The 23,486-nt window shown below is 42.4% G+C and overlaps 1 protein-coding gene and 1 non-coding gene across 2 annotated transcripts; both read left to right on the top strand.

Annotated features, from left to right (window-relative positions):
- The first annotated feature begins 55 nt into the window (after positions 1–55).
- trnag-ccc (transfer RNA glycine (anticodon CCC)) lies at positions 56–126 on the top strand. The gene has a single exon. It is a non-coding gene; the product is annotated as a tRNA-Gly (tRNA).
- A 3,178-nt stretch (positions 127–3,304) lies between these two features.
- On the top strand, positions 3,305–22,392 carry paplna (papilin a, proteoglycan-like sulfated glycoprotein). Its single transcript, XM_076146769.1, has 27 exons — positions 3,305–3,442; positions 5,185–5,247; positions 5,793–5,896; positions 8,610–8,670; positions 8,865–8,967; positions 9,130–9,260; positions 9,836–9,959; positions 10,147–10,227; positions 10,350–10,522; positions 10,860–10,983; positions 11,139–11,265; positions 12,874–13,078; positions 13,328–13,504; positions 14,072–14,222; positions 14,667–14,747; positions 15,965–16,163; positions 16,404–16,488; positions 16,696–16,822; positions 16,993–17,524; positions 18,609–18,767; positions 18,850–18,977; positions 19,421–19,472; positions 19,766–19,912; positions 20,060–20,187; positions 20,871–20,979; positions 21,475–21,650; positions 21,764–22,392. Exons 2-27 carry the CDS (start codon positions 5,191–5,193, stop codon positions 21,922–21,924), a joined length of 3,702 nt encoding a protein of 1,233 aa, XP_076002884.1. The 5' UTR covers positions 3,305–3,442; positions 5,185–5,190; the 3' UTR covers positions 21,925–22,392.
- The last annotated feature ends 1,094 nt before the right edge of the window (positions 22,393–23,486 follow it).

Here is a 23,486-nt window from a genome sequence, read left to right as displayed (position 1 = left end):
CTGCCGTATATATAATGATGTCATCGTCTGTATACTCTTGAGAAGTCTTACTGAGGCACTGCTGGTGTAGTGGTATCATACAAGATTCCCATTCTTGTGATCCGGGTTCGATTCCCGGGCAGTGCATCCTTTATACTTAAACAACTTCCCTCGGGATTAATAAAGTTGTTTTCTAACCTATTTTAGCACACAGGTCAAAGTGCCGGGTCACTCACTCACAGAGCATCGCTCCTGTAGCTGGTAGTGTTTTTACTTGGAACACAGTTGGAAAAAAGCTGTTAAATTAATGCCTGGCAGCTTTGCAGACAGTGGGAACATTGTAGAAATGCCTCTGCGTTCTACACCCGTCCCTGATGCCAACTGGCCAAAAGTGGGGTTGGCATCTTGCCTAGATCACTGGACATATTAACGGTCACCATGGGGACCGTTTGGCCCCGTTGGCCAGCACAGTGGGCCAGCATGGTTGACCTCATGCTGTGACTTACCTTAGCGAGGCCTCATTTCAGCATGTGAATCTTGTAGCTTGGCTGGGATACTGATGAAGAGTTAAATCCATGAGGCATCAATTCCTCACATCTGTTCTGTTCAGATTAGGTTGCACCATGTATTCGGAAACCCCTCGGGCAGTTTTCCCGGTCAGGATTAACACTTGCGCCCGCTTTCTTTCAGCGGTTAATTTGCCAGTGATGCAGATGAAACTACATTGTGAGATGACATAATCACCTTAATTGTCTGTGTACAGAGTGGCCTTGGGTAGGCGATATTACGACTGTGTCACCTTTCTACATGGAGGGTTCCCAGGAAAGCTCTGCTAATGGGATTACTGGGTAAAGGGATGTGTGCCCCTTGTGTGACATGCAAAGGAATAGAGGATTAGACTTGAGCTTCAGAGAGGCAACATACACAGAAGACACTTGAAGAAGGAGCCAAAGATACCACACCTCACACCCATTATCAAGAAAAACCAGTGCACCTTAACCGTGAAGGGAAAGCGTTTGGGAGAAGATGTCTAACGACAAGCTGGAGAACCTGGTGAAGCGCATGGAGGAGACGCTCTCGGAGATGGAACAGCTTAAGTTGCAGTGCGGGAGGCAGAGCGAGGAGCTGAGCCAGCTGGTGGTGGAGATCCGCAGAGAGAACCAAGAGCTGGCGGAGAAGTACAATCAGCTCACAGCTCAAATGAAGGAGGCCAAGGAAATTATAGAACAGCTACAGGACACAAAGTACGCTTTCAATGCCAAAGAACGACAGGCACAGAAGCTCAGCCGGCAGCTCTGAGGCGTCACGGGGAGAGATGGATGGAAACGTGACTGGTTAGAGGCTGTATAGGTGGACGTGACCTGAGAGTTCTGAAAACAGAAAGCTGGCGGCATGATGGAGAAGAAAAAAAAAGGCAGGAGGTTTCAAAGGAGAGCGGGTGGACATGCAGGCTAAACTGGGCACACATGTTTTCTAAAACGTATAGTTTCTTTCCGAATGAGCACATGTGTACATTTAAAGCTGGGAGAGGATGTACTGTATGTAAAGCTTAGTAATTTGAATGTTAACTTAAATCCTGTGGTTCGAGGCTAATTTTAAAGCCATGGCTAGACTTAATGAGCAGGAATCAAAGTGGAGGTCTGTAAGAAATGTGGATGTGGAAAATGTGGAATTTAGTTGAAAAGGTTTTGGGTTTTTTTCCTCAAAAGTTGGCATAGATTACAAATAAGACTTCACACACATTCGTTTTCTATAATTAAACAAAAACAACAACTGTGTCTGCCACTTCGGCTCCAGATTTTATTTGACGGAAGCCAGCGGATGGCTTTTTTAGTTGTTTAGAGACCAAAAGACGTGGGTGGTCACCTATTTTTGGCCTGTGTGGAATCCGTGTGCTAGAAAATACCTGATTATCCCTCCTGTCCACCTGGAGAGCTGCTCTGTCTACACTCGATCACAGTTCAGACTCAGAAATGTGGCTTGATTTGCATTTGATTTGACCTAATGTTGACCCTGAAGGAAGGATAATGAAAATCTGTAACTTTCTTCCTCTTTTGAAGAAGTTTTGCCCAACAATGGTGCTACAGGTTAACTAATCAATTGTTATTCACCAACTTTCTAGCAAATTTCATTCCAGCCATTAGTGTGTGTGTGAGATGTTGAAAAAGCGACTAGATGTACGCGATCTTCCATGACAATCTGGCCGTTTGTTCATCTGATGTTTTGGTCACGTAAATAAAGAGATAGATGTAAGAATACTTTGGTCTTGATGGAAATGTTTAACCTTCACTCCCATATAAGGCAGAACTCCATAGATGTTTGCAGAACCCCCCCACTTAGATCAATCTCAGATTTCACCCCAAAACAAGCATGTTCGTCCAGTCTGCACATCCAAAAGCATGAAATCTCCATTATTTTCCTACAAATGTTAAATAATTACCTCATCATCTCCCAAATTCCCCTTGTATTTATCTCCCTATTATCTCTAATGTACTATGATGAATATTGTACAATTGTTCTGTCACAGCAAACCTATACAGCACAAAGTGGAGCTACTTGAGCTGTGATGTGGATCTATAAGCCGCTCCGGAGTTCAATGATGTTGATGACTGACATAAAAGTGATTCCATGTCTACATTTCACTTTCCTATTACTGGATGCAATGACTGGAATTTCTAAGGACATAGAATGAAACCTCATGGTCGATTTCTTTTTTCCCTTCACTCTCCACCCCCACAGTGAACATACAGAAGTCCAGCTATACATACTGTACTTTCATTTAAGGCACCAAGGCACCATTTGGGACCCATTTTAGCCAAAGATTATAAGTCTATCCACTCATTAGGCTAAATGCAGACCCAGAGCCTTTATGGGAGATGAGTTTGGATGATTACCCTGGTATTACATGGATATCCGACACCAGCAGTGCTCCAGTGGGACAGCATGATAATGACGCGTTGGTTACAGTGAAGTGGGAATGAACATCTCAAAAAAACTCCTTCTAGTATATTCTTATGGGATCCTGACAACAAACGAACTCGTTGATCGACTGTTATTTTTACAGTCTGAAATTATAGTCTGTGCGTAAAACGTCCCCATGTCCGTCAAGGGGGGGGGGGAGGTTGCGCTTGGGTTGGATGCGCACCGGCTATAAGAGGAGGAGGTCTCACCAAGAGGACCTCATGTTGTTGTTTTCCTGTTGGAAGTTAGCGAAGAGGGAGTGAGAGAGACGGACACACACACACACACACATACCCACACACATCCATATCCACACACAAAGGGGGTCCTCCTCATATAGCCAGGAGGACGCAGATCCGCTTTCAGACGCATCTCCAAGTCAAGACCTCCGGAGAGACACCAGCTGTCATTTCTGCGGCGCCTCTGCTCGATCCTCCGCAGGGAACCCACCGGGACTCTGATCCTTCTCTTCTGAAATCCGCATTTGAAATCACCAAACGGGGTAAGACGCGATTTCCTCTATTGCACAATGAATAACCTGTTTCTTGTTAGTTTGAAGACAGATGCGAAATCGAAGATGAAGTTTCAGTTTGTGAGTTTCGAGGATATATAAATGTTATTAGGACACTATAGGACAGCAGCGAGGACCCAAATCACACGATTTACACTCGATTTGGACTTGAGTCACAAATTTGCTGTGTCGACTTGTAACTCAATTTAGTCTTCAATCACCGACATGTGGCTTCACTTGGTCTCGATCCTTCTGACGCGGGATAATGACAGCATCCCCAAACGAATGAAAGAAAGAAAAATACGAGAAGTGTTTTTATCGTTATATCATGTGTATCATGTATATTTCCTCACATTAGGTTATCTCCAAACTACTCCATGTGAGACATCAGACCTGATGCCTGACACTAGATTTAGTTTAGAGCCCATTTTATTTAACATTTTATCGATATTTATATGGAAATGTAAATACATTTTATATGGAAAAACAAAGATTGATACATTTCACTTTGTACAAACACACTGTGTCTTTATTAATATCATAAGGAATATGTTTCCCTTGGGGTCTATTGATCATTGAGCCAAGTACACACTGAGACACACAGGACACAGCTTGCCTGCAGTGAATAATCATTAATGTGGATGGATTAAAGCCTGTAATAGCCTGCAGCTGAGGCTTTATGAGGCGATACAATAAGGAGGGAAAATTTCAAACAACCCAGTAGTTGATTGTTTCCTGTGAGCTGGTAAGATGATGTCAAAGTGATTGATCAAACTTTCATTGTTAGTGTGTGTGTGTGTGTGTGTGTGTGCGTGTGCGTGTGCGTGTGTGTGTGTGTGTGTGCGTGCGTGTGCGTGTGCGTGTGCGTGTGCTGTGTTGGGAGATCACGATCACAATGTTGTAGAGAAATGAATGAATCTGTGTGTTCAGTTCATATAAGCCGGGGCAGTTTGTGTGTGTGTGTGTGTGTGTGTGTGTGTTTGTGTGTGTGTGTGTGTGTGTGTGTGTGTGTGTCAGAGGAGCAGGAAACCCTCCTTTTAGCCCTGGAAAAAATAAACATCCACTCCTCTAGGACAACAAAAGACACATAGCTCAGTTAAGCAGCACTTTTACAAGCCTCACAATGACAAACATTTCAAATCCAAACCATTGATTTATTTACACAAAGTGTTCATTCATTTATAGCTATTCACCTTTGAAAATTACAGATTAAGAGGATTTACATTTACTTTGGAATATTTGTGTGGTGTTACTTATCAGCACAACAAAACACAGTTCACTTTTTCAGTTCTTACCTTACATTTTATTGCTCCTCTGATCTGTGCGCTCAACATTTCTCTCTCAAATCCACTCAGAAATCTTGAGTGGTCAAACTAAAACCAATACTGACTTTCTTAATTCTTCAATGTTTACATCTTGGACATTAGTTACTCTACACCCACAGCTGTGGTTGGTGGCTGCAAACCACAGTGAAGCACAAAACTCACTGCTACAGGGTATAAACATCTGCAGCTGAATCACTGCACGAGATGGTATCAAAGCAGGAAAGCAGCGTAAGTGTGGGATTGCTGCAGGGTCAACACACTTATGCTGCAATAAACTGTGGTCTTGTACGCAGAGATGAAGATGATGTCCTGACTCGTTTCTGAAAAATCAAAGTTGCTCAATGTCTCCTGACCTTTATTAGTCATTTATTAGTGTCTTACTCTGGTTGTCTTATTTTTTTCTTCCAGGGAACAATGACGATGTTTCTGCCTCTGGCAATCCTTCAATTACTCTTGGCTCCGGCACTTTCGGTAAAATCTGAACACACACACACACACACACACACACACACACACACACACACACACACACACACACACACCAAATACAACCTAACATTGTATCCTCAGTAAAAGAGAATTCCAAAAATTCCATAGACGTGCTTTAGTTTAACACAAAAGAACCATAACTGTTCTTGTTAGCCTTTCATAATGTCAATGTCTGAAATCACCTATTCAAAGGCTGACTGATAAGTTCTGGGCCTGTAACACATTTTTATGGTAGTCGATGTTTTTCATCATGCATCAACTGCAGTCATTCCAAAGATACCCAAGACTCTGTGAGCTGTAAAAGATAGGCAAAGCAGGTGAATGTGTAGTCATAATGCAGATGCTGGCTTCTACCCACGATTGTGGCCTTAAATTAGTTCAGCTTGCACCCTATTCATCTGATTTGGCCCCTTTGGAATTTCGTCTCTTTCTAAACATGTTGGAAACGCTGTGGCTTACATTTTTTCCCACACTTATCTGTTGTGTGTGTGTTATGATGGATGAGATAAAATGTTTTGTGCGTCCAGGTGCCGAGTGTGGATCACTGGGACGCATGGGGTCCTTATGGAGAATGCAGTCGTAGCTGTGGCAGCGGAGTGGCCATGAGAACGAGACGCTGTATCACCCTGAGGTAAGTTTGTCTCATCACTTTTTGATCAGCATAAAACCCACATGGGCACTTTTTGGCACTTTTTAAATATTTGTGTGTGTAATTGAAGCGCTTTATGAAAGCCTGAATATGCAAACACCTTTTTCCTCAGTGGAAAAAGATAAAAGTGTGTGAAGTGTGGGTAGTCATGAGGACGTGAGTATATCTTCCATCTAAAATAGAAGACAGGAAGGGACATTGTTGGGAAGTTAATATTTTAATCTACCCGTTTGAATGTGAAAGAATGAGAATGTGTATAAATGTAACATGGAGTGAAGAGATCCAGTCATGCTCACTCTGTATTTGCCAGCTTGCAGTGTGAGTGTTGTGTTCATAGGTTTAATTACTGGAATCCAGGCAACATGTTGCCTCATGTAAAATCTAAAATGGACTGTATTCATCAGTTGGAAAATGCTGTGTCTCATCTTTTGGCAAACTTTCAGTGTAGGTCAACATTCCCTCTGTTTGCATGTTACACCCAGCACAACACAGATAATACAGAGGGGGCTGCTACATACAGTAGGTTTGGCCCACACAGATATACAGGCATGGAGGAAACAAGATCCGTGGAGTTCCTTTATTATTAGGATCATGTATAATTTTTTTAGCTTAGTTCATTTAAGAACAAATTGATGTGTAACACCACCACTTTGATTCTTCAGTGAAAGCGGTGGCCTGAATATAAACAGAGCCACTGTGATGAACGTTACTAAGACTGGAAGTGAAAGAGTGTGACACATGTGTTTTTGTGCGGATCCTGGTTTAGCTGTGGCTGTATATTTGATACTTGTTTTGATATTTTCTGACATCAGGCTACCTGTGCAGTGTCTAACACAACACGCCCATGCAGTGAGTCAGTCAGTCTGTCTTTCCTGGATGAACTCTGTTATATCTTGTCTGTCAGATTAGTCATATGTTACACCACATTCAACACAATGATTAGACTGCTGATTCACCGTGTGCTTTACAGTAAATCAGTGATCCATTTATCTATAAATCTATAGAGCAAAGCTATTGGGTGACGCCCATCTAGAAAATTCTGTTATTAACCATCTAGGGCCTGTAGACACTTTTATTAATTGTAGTTTTCATTGATTCTGTCCTCCAATTATCAACTAAAAAGCTGTCCTCGCTATAGACAGGATGACAAATGTTTGGTTAATGAAAATTCGGGCCATTTCTGTCAAACCTGTGAGCAACAAACAAGGCATCAAAAATCTTGACTATAGTACAAAATGAGGAACTTTCTGCAAAAACTTTGAAAAAACGTACGGTCGTACCTAAACGTTGGTCGTCAAGGGATTGAAAGGTTTCTGGTTTGGTTCTGGGCTCCTCCTAGAGAGCTTTTCAAATTGCTATTGAGCAAGACGCTAAACCTCTAACTGCCCATGATGTGCAGGTTGGCGCCTTGCATGACGAGCCTCTGCCATCAGTGTATGATTGTGTGTATGAATAGGTGAATATGAGCTCATTATAAAGCTCTTTGCATAAAAGCATTATATAAGTATAGTCCATTAACCATTTAAATGGCAGAAGTTCAATGAAAAAATTAAATTGCAATATAGCCTCAGACTCCAGGGGGTTGAAGTATTCCTATTAAGATGGAGGTTGTCATTTTCTCAGTCATGGAATTACCCTAAGCGGCATTAGGCTATAATCTGTTGACATTTTCTTAGATCATAATAATTTTGATGAATAGCTGTCACTTCTGCCACACTTCAGGTTTATGATTTTCAAATGAAAGTGTTAAGTGATGCCGCTGACTTTTATTTTATTTTCCTGAGCGAACAGCAGAAGATATTCCGAATGACTGTTTTGAGATGCTTTCGTTCCAGGATTGGCGTGCCAAGTAGATGTGTTGTCTTGTTTTTAGGCTTAAGGGCAGGTACTTTTGGGGATGACTTAATCATGAGTTTTCAGCCTGGCTGGAAGGGAGGGCGGGAAACAATCTGCTGTCTCACACTTCACCACTGAGTGTGTGCATGGATGTTTGTGGGAAGTTGGATTTGAGGCTTCTGCTGTGTTGAGAGTTTGGTTTTACAGGCACAGATTAAAGAGGAATTTCAATGAATGTCAGAGCTGAAAGTTGTTATTTCATTGCTCTCAGACCGTTTGAGTTGTATTTGCATACATTTACTGCATTCACACCCAACCATTAACAGTTTGTGAGTCACATTCATGTTCAGCTTATTATCTCCAGCAAGGAGGCTACAGTATGTCTCCACTTCTGTCTGCTCATGTTAGAGCTCAATAAAAAGAATTTCTGAAAAGTTAGTACACAGTTTAAATGATTAATTGTTGGTGCAGGTTTGGATTCCTTTACATTGTAAAATATGTTTTCTCAATTTTCTCATCAACTACCTCACTTGAAATAGCATCAGTATTCCTTGATCACTGTGTTCTTTGATGCAGATTTAAATCCAGATAGCTGATTATGGCCCCATTTACAGCTTGCATTAAATGCATTAGGTGGTCTGGATCAATGTTATCCAGATAGAAATGCACAGTATCACTGCTAAAACCCACCTTCAATTTGACAACACCAGCCAGCCTCATTGTCACACTTCATCTTTCTTCTATGCTGAATTTTGAGAGAAGATTTTATTCCTTCTGGTTGTAGGAAGATCACGTGAAGAATATCTTGTTTATATTTTAGCCTATAGCGTCTGATATTCATGTTCCTGCCTCTACATAGGAGTGATGGGGGACACAACTGTGTAGGTCCAGAGAAGTCCTACCGCTCCTGCAACATCCAGGTGAACATTTTTCTGTCTGGTCATACATAAGGATTTTTGAGAAGAGATGTTTTGCACATGAAAATGTATACAGCTACAAATCATTATTTTCTGTATTCATTTTTATATGAAAAATTTGACATGACTTTGTTTTCTGTATGCATTTCTGCTCACTTGTGTTTTGACCTTTGACCCCTTTCTATTGCTCCCCTCAGCTCTGTCCTGAGGGATCCAAAGATTTCCGTGAGGAGCAGTGCTCCCAGTTTGATGCGACTGACTTCCAGGGGAGACTCTACAAGTGGCTCCCATACTATGGAGGTAAGAGGCGAATATAGTTTTCCACTCACAAGTAAACATACAAAAAATATAGATATATAGTTAGAACTTAACTGGCTCCACATACGAGAAACTAACATGAGTTTGCACTGAAGCCCTCCTCACAAACATTCAGTTCCAAAATGATGCTCATCTGTCTTTCAGCTGAGAACCCATGTGAGCTGAACTGCATGCCGAGAGGAGAAAACTTTTTCTATCGCCACCGCAGTGCAGTGGTGGATGGGACACCCTGTCACCCTGGACGGAGGGATATTTGCGTGGGCGGAGTCTGCAAGGTTAGTGCAGATGATATAAAACAAATTTACTTGATTCATAGCACCTATTTGTTAATAATCGGATTCAGGTGGTTCTATGTCTGGCTTCCAGCATTTATATGTTACAAATGGAACTTTTTGTATGGAGTTTCCCAAACAGATTTAGACTCTGTTTCATTAGTCTTGACATGCCTTTGTTGACTTGTGCTCACTATTTCCCTCTGGGGAATCCGGGCGGTCAACTTGAGTGACATTTCATCCACTGTAAACCTGAATTACCTTTGTGAGGTTGACCTATTTGCGTGCCAAAGGATGAAATCAACAACAACGTACACTGCATGAGGAAGGATCTCGAAGGAGGTGTGGTAAGGTTAAGTGGTTAAGGGGTTATGTAGCCTGAATATACAAATATATGGCCATATTCATACCAAACCGAGAAAGAAGTGCATGAAGTCATGCCTATTACATTGATTTCCTTCCATATGTACAGATGAAAACATGAAAACACATAAATTATGAACTGAAAAATGTATCTAATTTGTTTTCAATCCCCTTTTTTCTTATTTTAAATCTGTCCACCCCCTTACCATCACCAGCGTTTAGGCTGTGACAACATGTTGGAGTCTACGCAGCAGGAAGACCCCTGCCTGCAGTGTGGGGGTAATGGCCAGTCCTGCTACATCGTCAAGAACACCTTCACCCAACGTGACCTGCCAACTGGTATGGTGACAGATTTTTAATCTATAAAGTTGGCACAATAAAAGTCTAGGAGAAACTATACCAAGCTGTAGTTTGTGTCATAACCCTTTTTGTCCGGAGCCTCAAATGTGCATAGAATCTCAATGTTGTTGATATATTGGGAATGAAACCCCTCCGATTTTTATAGTATTTCTGCATAATGTCTCAGGCTATAACCAGATGTTCATCATCCCTGTTGGAGCCACCACCATCAGCATCAGAGAAATGGTGCCAACACGCAACTACCTTGGTGAGTCTATGTCATATATAGAGAGTACAGGATGGTTAAACATCCTACACATGGTCTAGTGGTGCAGTATGTTTCTCTATGCAGACACAGTATGACTGACCAAAGTCTAATTGCTTGTCCAGCTATTAAGAACCTGCGTGGGGAGTATTACCTGAATGGCCACTGGGTAATTGAGTTTTCCAGGGCGACAACAATTGCTGGCACCACACTGTACTATCAGCGCGGTGCTGAGGGTGACAACGTCCCTGAGACCATCATCGGCCGCGGTCCTACCACCGAACCCCTTGTTGTTGAGGTAAGATTATAGAAATGCTACCTTGCTACGGGTCTCTAAAGGCTTCTACTCTCATTTTTCCCTGTAACAGTTACCAGCACTTGGTATGGTTAAGAGATTATAAGGCAATTTACTCGCTGATTCTGAACTTTTGGCTTGAGAATGGCGCAAAACCAATCATGTCAAATGGAAAGGGTTAATCCCCTGAGGAGTAGGAACTTGAGTTTACTATTTTGGTTGATTGCGGTGTTAAAAATAGAGAATGATTGACATCATCATCCTGTGCAACATTTTTTTCTTCATGATCTCACACTATATGAATGGGGTTTGATGTTTCTGTACAATCTTGTCTTTCTAGCTGATCAGCCAGGAACCAAACCAGGGTGTAGAGTATGAGTTCTACCTCCCTCAGGGACGCTCCAGAGCAGGCTACTACTGGAGTTCCGGATCCTGGTCTGCCTGTAGCTTAGAGTGTGGAACAGGTAGGAGTCACGGAAAAGCAACCCATTTCTCCTGCCTGAGACCCAGTGCTTCAAATCCTTATATGTAGCTCTTCTATGAATCATCCTTCAAAACACGATGACCTTGTATATGATTCCTTGAAAGTGAGATCAGCTCTCCTCCTCTTGCTTCATAGGGTTACAGACTCGCTCTGCCTTCTGCACCATCGATATCGAGCCCTATCCTGACTATCTCTGTGCATCTCTGCCAAGGCCACAGACCAACCGTACATGCAACCCCCATCAGTGTCCGCAGACCCGCAGGTAAGAGAGAGAGTGACACTTTGCAGAGAAAGTGTTGAAGAATACATCACACTTGTATATGTGCGCTTGGTTTCTCCACAGCCTTTTGTGAGAATGTGAAATTCTGACATTCCCTTTCTGCATGTGCTTACACATTTGCTGAACCACAGGAATGTTTCTTAGTTCAGCTTTTCAAAGGTTCTTGGTGTGTGATTATGACTGTTTGAAAGGATGGCGTACCTGTATCCACCACAGTTGTGGAGATCTTCAGAAAGACACAGACCTTTTACGTACAGGTAACCATGGGCTGCGAGTAGAGTAGAGTAATATGTGATTTCAAACACAAGAGGGAGATGTAAATCATTCCGTCATTGTCTCAAGTAGATGATTTCTTCGGCTTGCATAAAGCAAAGCAATTCCTAGTTTAGTTGCGTACATTAGAGAGCTGCCCAAACACTGCATGAAATTGCAAAATAAATCTGAAAAGTAATGTACACTGAGACTGGAAAAGATATTTACTGCCACTCCCCCTTCATATGTGTTTGGCTGTAGTGCTTTAGCATCTGTGTTTAGAGTAAAGCCTGCTCCTCTCCAGGGGTCTTCAGAGGTCCAAAACCTGATGTCCATAAACCAAATTGAAAAGGACTCAGGTCCCAGCTTCCGTCCTGTTTCTGAATGAACCCATGAATACCTCTAATGAGAAGAAAGGTGTGGGGTAGCACATAGATGTCCTGTCAACCTTCATTCCCTTTATTTGACCTAGACACCGTTAACATGCCTCTCCAGGATGCAGAAGTGTGAATTGACCGTTCCTGTGAACCGCACAACTTATGGCCCCATACTTGACCCCTAAGCTGGACTGCCTCTTGGCTCCTTAAGCAAACACTTGAATCAGTGAAAGAGTCTCTCTGATGTACCCGTGGTATTCTCCATGTAAGAGGCAGTCTTGTAGGAGGTTTGGGATGGCGTATGTCTGAATGCAAAGCGACAGTAGTGGTGTGGTAGTAAATAGTTTAGGCTTCTATAAGTGACTGTGGTATTTCCTGGACCTTGTCTTTGATGCTGCTTCTGCTGCTCAGAAACCTGAGACGCCTGAGAAGCTTAGATGAATCCAACTGAACCCTTCATAAGCCCCAATTTAAAAGATGAGAAATGGAAAACTAGAAACATCTGATTGTTCACTTCTGGAATGTGACAAAATTTGAATCCATGTGCTATATTTGGGGACAGATTTCACAGAATGACTGCCTGGGTGTACGTCTTCTTAATTTTGCTTTCTAGAATGTAAATGCTAACTGCTTCTAGTCAATTTAAGTGTTTGTTAAAACTAATCAGTAGGCAAAAAACACTTTCTGCACTTTCGCTGGGAGCAAGTGGTGGCTTAAGTATTTCCACACAACAGCCTTTCGAAAGATGTTTCATACATACACATACATGCATTTACATACTTCATATAGATGTGTGTTAATTTAGGATAGAACATATAAGTGCTGCTTTTAGACACAGTGCATACTGATCACAACACATTTATTTACTGTTGGCCAAATCGATCCAGTTCCTCACGTTTGTTTCTGCTCTCTGGTTTCTACTCTTTCCACCCACTCCCGACCCTCCCGGTGGCATTCCCAGCTGGAAAACTGGGGAGTGGAATACCTGCTCTGTCACCTGTGGTGGAGGCTCCCAGGTACGCAGCGTGCAGTGTATGACCCAGGACGCCTCAGGACCTCGCGTGGTGGAGGATGCCATTTGTGCTGCCTACGCTGAGGCCCCTCCCACTCTGCAGACCTGCAACATGCAAAAGTGTGCTGAGTACCAAGCGGGCAGATGGAGCGCGGTGAGTTCAAGGTTCTAAAAGGTGTTAAATACAGGTCTTTGTGAAGCAAAAGTTTAAATAGAACGTGATTGTCTATTATTCAAAGTCAAAGACTTAAATGAAGATCACACTACATTTGGAGAGTAAAAATCACATGTGATCCCAATTGGTTTCACTCTAAATGATATGCAACCAGACCACAGCTACCATGTGACCTAGATGGACCCAGGATTAATCTGTGTTGTAAATTCTGTGCCATTGTGTGATCAGTGCTCAGTGACCTGCGGTTCCGGTGAACAAACCAGAGAAGTGACCTGTGTGGGTTCTGGAGGAGCGAGACAAGAGGAAACTGCCTGCAGCGCTTTGCTTCGCCCGTCCTCTGTCCGAACTTGTCAGATGGCTGCTTGCCCAAAACACATCGGCTGGCATGTGGGAGAATGGGGACTGGTGAGTGGGACGTCTGTCTGTCTATCTGCCTGTCTGTCTGTCTGTCTTTCTGTCTGTCTGTCTGTCTGTCTGTCTGTCTGCCTGCCTGCCTGTCTGTCTGTCTCTCTGTCTGTCTGTCTGTCTGTATTGTATATACAGAGAGAGAGTCTCAAACTATTTTCTACTTGTTTCTAGAAAACAAAATGTCTTGATTCTATATCTGAAAGTACTTGATTTTCACTGTAAATGGTATAATAAATAAGCATAAAAGTGTGAATATATATCTAAAAGTAGGTTCTGACTGGTTTACCACTTCACAAGTCAGGCAAAGACAAAGATGATGAAAGTCTCAGTTTAGTAAAGCCACCTTATAAATAAATCAATCTTGATACGGCTCCTTTTTTGGGCCAAAGGTGTCTCAACCACCACTGCAAACCCACAACTTACTCATCCATGCACTTATGGTTGTATTGTGGGTGAAGTTGCAGTGACCTGTGGAGAGTGTTGTTACCATGTGTCACTTTATCTCTCACAGTGAAGTTTTTAAATACATTTTAGGACTGATAAACTCGTTCCTCTCCTCTCCAGTGCTCTATGAGCTGTGGCTCCGGTTCTCGTGAACGCCAGGTGCTCTGCTCAGACCAGGACATGAACCTGTACCCTGCGAGCCACTGCAATGCTAACCCCAAACCCTCCACAGTGGAGACGTGCAACACCCAGTCGTGCTACAGCCCACAGGGTGAGTGTGTGAAAAAGGGGCACCTAAATTATGCATGCTTACTGCTCAATTAATGCTTTTACTTCCAAATCTATTTTATAAACAGTTTGGATAAATATTCCATTTGCTGTTATACATTGTAGATTTATATAACACAATTGTGATTTAATCAGCTCATAAATAGCGCTGGCTGTTACTGTAAATGGTTCATATTATGCTTTATGTTTTTGTTCCCTAATTTTATAGTGTAATATATTAGAGAGTGTGTTGTGAACAAAATTGCATACAATTTAAGGTTGACCTATATAGAAATGAATTCAGTAAGACCAAACAACAGGTCTGAACTGCGCTGAAAGCTTTATTGTTTACTGCTTGATGACTAAATTGTGAGAACAAAGAAAGACACAAGAGATCAGATCATATCAGGAAAGTCACTATAACTGATTTTGCCTGCTTTGTGTACAGTGGTCCCCAGCATTCAGGACCCAAGAGGACATGACAACACACAAACTGGATTCCTGCCTTATGTGCCAGATCCTGCTACAGGTTGTAGTTCACCTCCATATCTATTTGTGTATTCATGACATTTGGTGGTAGTACGATACTGACTATGTGTTCTAACATCCAGTTGTGTTATAAAGTAAATTTAGGGCCGAATGCAATCTGATTTGTGGACAAGTCATCAAACAATGCAACCTTGTAGGATGGCAGGTTCCCAAAAGTCTGTCTCTGTCTGTCTGTCTGTGTCTTTGTGTCTCTTTCCCTGGGTCACTTTACCTTTCCAAACCAATTTAAAAACACTACAAAGTAAAATGTACAACTTGGTGCCATCTGATTTTCTCAAACCCTGCTGTATCCTGGAGATCCCCTATGACCCTCTTCTGCTGATATACACCCTCTCACTTTTCCTTGACAAGCTCCCCCTCGGTTCTCTCCAAACCTTTGTCCCAGCTCTAATTATCCAGGCTTGATTGAAGTATTTTTAGGGGTCTGTGGGTGCTGTCAGCCTGATTAAAATATTTCAGAAGCATTGAAGTGTGTTAGTGTGTGTTAGTGACTAGTTGCTGGCATGAGCAGTGTTTTTCTGGCATTTTATAGCTTTCTCCAACAAGGCTTTGGCACTATTCTCTTTCTTTTCTCTTGTAAGTAGTGTATTTTGGTAATAGTTCATTCATGCATGTTCTTACTTTTTATCGTGCTCCAAACAAATAGTAGTGTCACAGTGTTTTTTGTTCATTTAGTTTCCTGTTCATGCAACCATGTGGCCTCAAAGCAATAGAGATAGAAAGTAACTCAGTACTCAAAGTCTGAACTAAAGTTCAGTTTTGAGCCCTTTGTTCAGTTTTGTGTGGTATCCTATTTTTACACCACTAGAGGGAAATATTGTTCTTCTGCACTTTTCTGATTGCTGAGCATGAAAACTCATAGATTCAGATTTTTATTGCTTCATTCCCGAATTTTCATTATTTTATTCTTTTATCCTATTCTCAAAAATTGGAGACACAAACTTGTGAAAAAAGTTGGCCAAATTGGGGATTCACGTGATCGATACTTTAACATGTGTGTGTGTGTGTGTGTGTGTGTGTGTGTGTGTGTGTGTGTGTGTGTATGTTAATGCCCCGATCACACAAAATATTTTTACTTTGGTCATATGAATATGTTGTATTGATATTCTTAAATATTATATATACATCCTGAACTGTGTGGTTCAGTCTGTGTGTACACTGTCTCTAAAATTATTCCTCTACTGTGGTTCATCTCAGCCCGCAGACCAGACATGGTGGACCAAACCCAAACAAACTCAGTCCAAGACCCCCACAGCTCTTCCCCTGCCATTCACTGTAGCCAGTCTTATTATGGCTGCTGTCCAGACGGACGCACTGCCGCTGGGGGCCCACAGGGCCTCGGATGTCCTCGGGGCCCATTTCCAACCGCTGCCCAGCCCTCCTGCATACAGACCAGGTAGCCTTTCCCAACCCGTCATTATACAGTAACTCTTGGTTACATTTAGAGTAAAATATGGGCTCTGTTTTTATACAAGTGTCAGTTTATGGTTTAAGTGGCCACGCTAACCAGAGTCTGTGTAGAATTTACATGAGCACAGTAATTACCCGTAACGGAACAGACTGAACTGTACATTTTTCTATTTTTGGTACACATGTTCAGTACAAACTGTGTTTTTGTATGTATCCTGTGCGTCAGCTTTGGCTGCTGCCAAGATGGTGTGACCACAGCCCAGGGCCCAAACAAGGAAGGCTGCCAGGAGTTTGTGGCCCCTGCACCCACTGTAAGCAAACGCACACGGAATCCTAACATGAGATGTGTATTTATTTGATGGCACCAATTAGGCGTTGAAAGGCAAACTCCTCTCTATCTAAATATAGCCATGGACTGCACAGGTCAAATAGAAAAACATCAGTAGAAATCATTTCAGTTTTGTTTCCTGGGAACCAATTATCTTCCTCTCTCATCAACGCTTTCTGCTTTGTCTCAGGTTTCGTCTTCTCTTCCCACGGAGAATGCAGGACAATGCCGTTTAACCACCTATGGATGCTGTTATGACCGCACCACACCTGCAGCTGGACCCAATGGGGAAGGCTGCCCCAACCCACCCAACTACAGTAAGACCAGAAAGCTCTGCTCTAAGGATATGTTTTTATAAGAACAGTTAGTGATGAAAGGTGATGCCAGATCCCAGTTCCATCATACTATATTATTATTGTTATATTAATTATACAAGGATGTTCTACTTTAGGTGAAAAATGTACTATTTTCTCTTAATTTCCTCTAGTTGAGCGTTCTATCTGCTCCCTGCCTCGTGCTGCTGGCTCCTGCAGTGTCTGGACGTCACGCTACCACTATGATGTCATCACCTCCAAGTGTGCACACTTTTGGTTTGGAGGTTGCCATGGAAACAACAACAACTTCATGACCCGAGCAGAATGCAATAGGGCATGTCAGGTACCTGCATCCAGACAGCAAGGCCCAGGGTCAGGTGCTTCCTCAAGGGTAGCTACAGCTGGAGGCTCTGGAAGATCAACATCTGGAGTTGACGCCACATCTGGCGGGTCTAGACCAGGTGGATCAACATCTGGAGTTGACGCCACATCTGGCGGGTCTAGATCAGGCGGATCAACCACTGGAGGGTCCACCGCTGGGCGGGACCGCAGCATGGGAAGGGTTTTCACAGTCCAGGGTGGCTCAGCCCCCACTGGTAGACAGGCCATCAATGCTGCCAACCATGCTCACAGGGCGAGAGTTTACCTGCGAGGCCGCCGGCCTTCACCTGCTACTGCTGCACAACACGCCGGCCCAGCAGCCAGGTAAGAGCCTGTGGGCTCAGGGAACGGAGCCAGAATATCTCTCCCTGTCCCAACCACCTCACATAGGGCCACATCATATGTTAATGGCCTTGTTACCTTTGCTGAACGAGCCCCTTTCCAATCTTTCCTGTCCTGGGGCCAAACCACGAGCGGACGGAGATTGACACTCAAATGCATTCCCCTTCCCCCAGAATATGAACAGTACATACACATACATATCATATGCATACATGCTCTCCACTTAGACCCACATCATTGTTGTGATGCTGAACTAAACTCTCTCTTGTTCAGGTTTATATTTTCTTTGAATAATACACCACTGCTACCCTGCTTCAGCTCCACAGACTCTCACCGTCACCTATCTAAACAGCCACGCTTTATTTCTTTCTTTAATCTTGACAAATGTCAGGAGAAGTTGATGACCTCACAGCGACCCTAAATGGACAGCTCTGTGTGCTTTTGGGACTCTTCACTTTTTAACTTTTCTTATGGATCTGCATAGATTTGTGTTTAGTTTTGTGCTTATTTGTGTCTGCTACCTCACTGTCTCAGCCGCCACCCTCGGCTTGTGTTGTCACTGTTATTGTCATTAGACTGAACTAATAAAGGATCTGCTGTGATGCTACACCTGTCCTTGTGCGTGTGTGATCACTATAACCTGTCTTTCACCATCTTACATCACTTTGGTGTCTTAGTTGTGTGTATTGGCTCCATTCTTGGGTTTCACTGGGATGGGTTCACACAAGCAGGAACTTTTTAACAATGTTGAATATATTTTGTGAGTCTCTAACATTTGTGGATCTTCCCATGTGATTTTGTTGCTTGAAGGGTGAAGGTTGCCTTGTTTGTGTTGTCAGTATTCATGTTGCATGGGCCTCTTTGTGTGCCACAGCTTGGTTTCTATCTTTTCCCTCTGAGCTCTCTCTCTCACTCGGGTAGTGGGCGATCTTTATGCTTGCTTTGGTGATGGTTACTTGATCCAACAGTAGAGCATAAAGTGAATTTCATTTTGTTCCTCCTCCTTCAATGTTCCCCCTCCTCCCTTCCTTTGTTCCTTCCTGTCTATCCACTTGTTCTCCCCTAGTTTGACAATCGGAGGAGTGAGCATTGATAAGACTGACCCCTCTACAGTTGAGGCTCTAGTTGGTCAGACAGTCGTGCTGCCCTGCAGAGTCAGCCCGCCACCTTCATCTACAGTGATCGTGGAATGGCGAAGAGACGGCGTCCCTTTGACGACTCACAGGTAAACTAGTGTTGGATTAATTGAACTTGTTGAAGTCAAAGTAGTTGTGGGCCTTGTTTAACCTTCATTCTTACTCTTGCAGGCATCACCAGCAGCCAAATGGTTCCTTGTTAGTTGGTCCTCTCACTAAATCAGAATCTGGTTGGTTCCTGTGTGTGGCTACTCGTGAGCGTGAGAGAGACCATCGCTACATTTACCTGTCTGTTTCAGGTAAGACACTCATTTATTCCTTCCATAATGTGTATTGTTATTTCTATTACCGCCCACTTACTAATGAAAATATATGACCAAGAATAGTCATAAACAAATGTCTGCTAAAATGTATTCCTGTATTTCATCTCCTTACCATTTCACGCACCCTCAGTATATTTCCCATGTGTTAAGATTAGGCTGAAACACTGAATTTAAGCTTTACATACTCGTAACCTTAACTTGACTGACTTTTGCCCCAATTAGTCCATCCAACATAAATCGAAGAAGAAGACCGGGTTGAAATCTGATGTCATAGATTACAGACCATACAGAGCAAGTAATTTGTGTGTGTGTGTATGTGTGTGTGTGTGTGTGTGTGTGTGTGTGTGTGTGTGTGTGTGTGTGTGTGTGTGTGTGTGTGTGTGTGTGTGTGTGTGTGTGTGTGTGTGTGTGTGTGTAAGGATCATCCCAGCTGACTCCAACACCATTGCCGGGGGATGGTCCAGTCACAAAGTGAGAATAAGACTCGAATCTCACTAATCTCTCTCTCTCTCTCTCTCTCTCTCGCTCTCTCGCTCTCTCGCTCTCTCTCTCTCTCTCTCTCTCTCTGTCTCTCTCTCTCTCTCTCTCTCTCTCGCTCTCTCGCTCTCTCTCTCTCTCTCTCTCTCTCTCTCTCTTTCTATGAAATCCAGATGTTAGGAACAGAGAGACTAACATTAGAAGAGATGGGCTGTGAATAATGAGAGGGACATTGTATTTATGATAATCAGTTGTGCAATAATGATATCTGTAACAATAATTCTCAGATTCAGCATCGAGCGATCAGACTCATCTCTGCTGGAGATGCGTGTGGGACAAACTGCAAAAGTGCCCTGTAAGATTGTCCCTCAGTCAGCACTCTCATCTGTCACCTTTCATTGGACACGAGATGGACAGACTCTCAGAGACTCCAGGTCAGTTTATAATGAACAAAACAATCCACATGACTTCAAATCCAGGCTGAGGGATTTGATTTGTATTTGCATCATTCAATTAACTCCCGCTACCTGTTCGTTTCTGCTTCTCATCCTCCTTTGTCTCAAATGTCCTCTGTTTAACAGATTTACCCATAATTCAGATGGCACTTTGACCATTGCCTCATTGACCTCTGAAGACTCTGGTGTCTATACATGCACGGCGTCCACTCAGCAGCAGCTGGAGCAGAGGCAGCTGCAGCTCAGAGTCCAAGGTGATTTTTATTTAGGGTGTATTTCATTACATTGCTCTTAGATCTTAAATCTTAAAGTCATATTTGTATTGTGCATTACAGGTAATACTAATAAATTGTTCTTTTAATTTGTTGATTTATATTGGTTTTAAAAAAAGTGTGATTTTACCTGAATTCACAATAAGAACACACACACAATTTATTTACATTTATTTGGTTTATGCAAATCAATTCTATAAACAATTTTCACAACATACAGTTTGACCGGTTGCAGGAAAAACTTAAGGATTTAAGCATTTAGTTGAGCCAGTGAGTCACAATACCAGGACCTTGGAACTGAAAACTTAAAACAACTAAATGGAATGTAGCCTCTATCAACAACATTGGACACGTCACAAACGAAGGCACAACAAATTTTGATTTTGTATCCCAAAATCCTCTGCCAATTTATCCACATTACTGATTCCATTCCATTCCTCTTTAATCCCACCTCACAGTGCAGTACTGATGTTGTTGTAATCCCTCTTAATCACCAGTAGATGTCAGAATAACTCAAATCCATTCTCTCTTTGCTTTACACCACATATGGACGTATCCTTCACATGTGTAAAAATATAAATTACCATCCGTGTTCTCGCATGAAGAAATGATCTGTATTAGAAAGATATAAAATATTTTTTTGATGGTGTGTTTTTCTTTTGCAGCCGACCTGAAGATCACCATAGCTCCAAACAACATCCAGGTGTCTGAGGGCAGCGTAGCTCATCTCCCCTGTGTGGTGTCAGGAGACAATGTCAGTTTGGGCTGGTCCAGGTAATAATCATGATTTTCAAACTGAAATATGTATCCTGTTATCTCACTTTCTGAAACAATATCCTATACAATATATTACTTCTATCCTTAAAGTCCTACATTGGTGCCTCTGTACGCAGATGTGAGGCCCCACATGTTTTTGTTATTGTAGCACACACATACCATTTCCTGTTTATCAAACTCCAGTGAGCACAAACATGTTTGTCGAGGCAACAAACACTTTGATTCCCACTGGAGTCTGAAATGCAACGTTCTGCACCAGATTATAACCACCTGCTGTGTGTCTTCACCTGGTTTCAAAGGAGAGCATAATGAAATCATGACATCTGCTTTAAGAATTGGCAGCACAACAACAATAGTTTAATGGTTTATTCTATTTTCATACCTTGAAAACTTTCTAAATGAATTTGAGGCACCAAAAACTTCTATCAAACAACAAAAATCCAAAACACTCTTGGTTTAACAGTTGTATGTCTTAATCCTCTGTTACCATAGGAACGGTGTCCCGATACGTCCAGATGGTCGCAACATCCTGATGTCACCAGATGGCAGTTTGATCCTGAATAACGTAAAGCCATCAGATGAAGGAACTTATACCTGTAACGCCTACACGGGCATTTACTCAGTGAGCGCCGCGGCTGATGTCAAAGTTACTAAAGACACACAGCAAGGTGAGAGTAACAATGTTCTGCTACATGCATACAAGTACAAATATCTGTGTACAAGCTCAGAAAATCTTTTTTGATAATTGTAAGATAAAGACACGTGTTTGTGTGTGATACAGGCACTGACGTACCACCAGAATGCGTGGACCAGCCTGATCTCGCCAACTGTGAGCTCATAGTTTACGCCCGACTTTGCTCCAACTCGTACTTCTCCAGTTTCTGCTGTGCCAGCTGTACCAGGCACTCTCAGAGGAACAAAAGGTTTGGTCGGCTCGGCTAAAACCACAGGTGTCTTAAAAACTGTGGGAGGGGAGGAACAATGGCGGAATGTACCTAGGGACGATTGGGGGGTTGAAACCATGGAGCCATTTTAGACCAGAACTTTCAAAAAAAATATCATCTGACCAAACTGAGTATAACCAAAATGAAAGAATACAATAAAAAGGCTACATTTCCTTATATCACTTAGATCTGTGAGGTAGACCATGTTCAGGGGGCGTCTGTACATTCAGCATGAAACATTAAACACTAAATATATGAATGTAAACAGAGTACAACTACAACTCTCACTGAAACCGAATGTGTTCTCTGTTTTCTAGAGAATCGAGTTTATTTAACTTTTTAGATCCTCAAAGAAGTTTTCATGTAAATCCATTTAATCGTGAAATGATTCCGTGTCTGCTATACAGGTGTCACCACTATCTTATATGAATACGCTACTTAACATGACAATTCACTTTGGGGAGCTCCTAGCAGGCCTTTTCCTTTGTATTGTTTTTGTAATTATTTGATAATAAAGATCATATTTTGATAAATTATGTATGGGCTGTGATTATCACTTTCCACCACAGGTCAGCATAATTACTACGCCTACCCCTCCACCACGGGTCTCATTGATCACCTTTCTTTGAATACACACACTCTGCATCCAGGCACACAGTATTCACAATTAGAAACAAAAAATAGAAATTGAAACTACAACACACCGAAATTGATTGAGTGCTTGATTGATAATTAGATGCAGCTGTTACTGCCTCCCAGCCAGCGGCCACCTCAGAATACTTCACTGAGGCTAATTGCTTAATTCTCACTCTTTGTGTTTGTATGTTGAGTTGTGCATCCACTGCACTTTGCATCATGCTCATTCTTCTATGGAAAACTATTGATAACATTTTTTAAAAAATTTGGTGGCCTTGACTTCACAAAAATGACCGGAAGTGACACCTTTTCCTGCCTGTTGAATAAATTCACTACATCGACATTTTAGCAGATCAGTCTCACACTAGACCATGAGATTCAGGATCATCATGTTCACACATAAATTATTTTTGGAGGCTAAATATATATTTATATATTTCACAGATTAGTGAAGGCCATGAAGCGATGGAAAGGCCTCTCTCGCATCTGCATAATGTCAGTTTGTACACACGCTGGCAAGTAAAACCCACACATCAGTGCCTCTGTACACAGATGAGTCCCCACATGTTTCTGTTACTGTACCACACACTACATTTCCTGTTTATCAAACTTCAGCGAGCACAAACATGTTTTTTGAGGCAACAAGCACTTTGATTCCCTCTGGAGTCTGAAATGCAATTTTCTGCACCAGATTATAACTACCTCCAACACACATACTCATTCAGATGTGTGTGTTGGGGTTTGTTGCAGAGTCGCAGGTGTACGTCTCTGCAAAGTGTAGAGGTTGTGTTAGACTGGAAAGTTGCTGCTCACTCTGTGACCACATCCTCTCCTCCTCCACCGCTCCTCTGTTCCTGCAGGGTTTCAGTTATCACCAGCAGCACACACACACATACACACACCACAACATTCATTTCCTGTTGA

The sequence above is a fragment of the Genypterus blacodes genome, unplaced genomic scaffold, assembly GCF_046128005.1.
Source record: "Genypterus blacodes isolate CSIRO-AG114 ecotype Tasmania unplaced genomic scaffold, CSIRO-AGI_Gbla_v1 ptg000033l_1, whole genome shotgun sequence".
Taxonomy (NCBI): Eukaryota; Metazoa; Chordata; class Actinopteri; order Ophidiiformes; family Ophidiidae; genus Genypterus; species Genypterus blacodes.
This window is presented reverse-complemented; position numbering and strand designations above follow the sequence as displayed.

Bases quoted from the DNA above. Each gene is read 5' to 3' on its own strand.
- paplna (XM_076146769.1), top strand. From the start codon at position 5,191: ATGACGATGTTTCTGCCTCTGGCAATCCTTCAATTACTCTTGGCTCCG. The intron at 10,984-11,138 runs GTAGGAGTCACG...CTTGCTTCATAG, and splicing joins TAGCTTAGAGTGTGGAACAG to GGTTACAGACTCGCTCTGCC. The intron at 21,651-21,763 runs GTGAGAGTAACA...TGTGTGATACAG, and splicing joins TACTAAAGACACACAGCAAG to GCACTGACGTACCACCAGAA.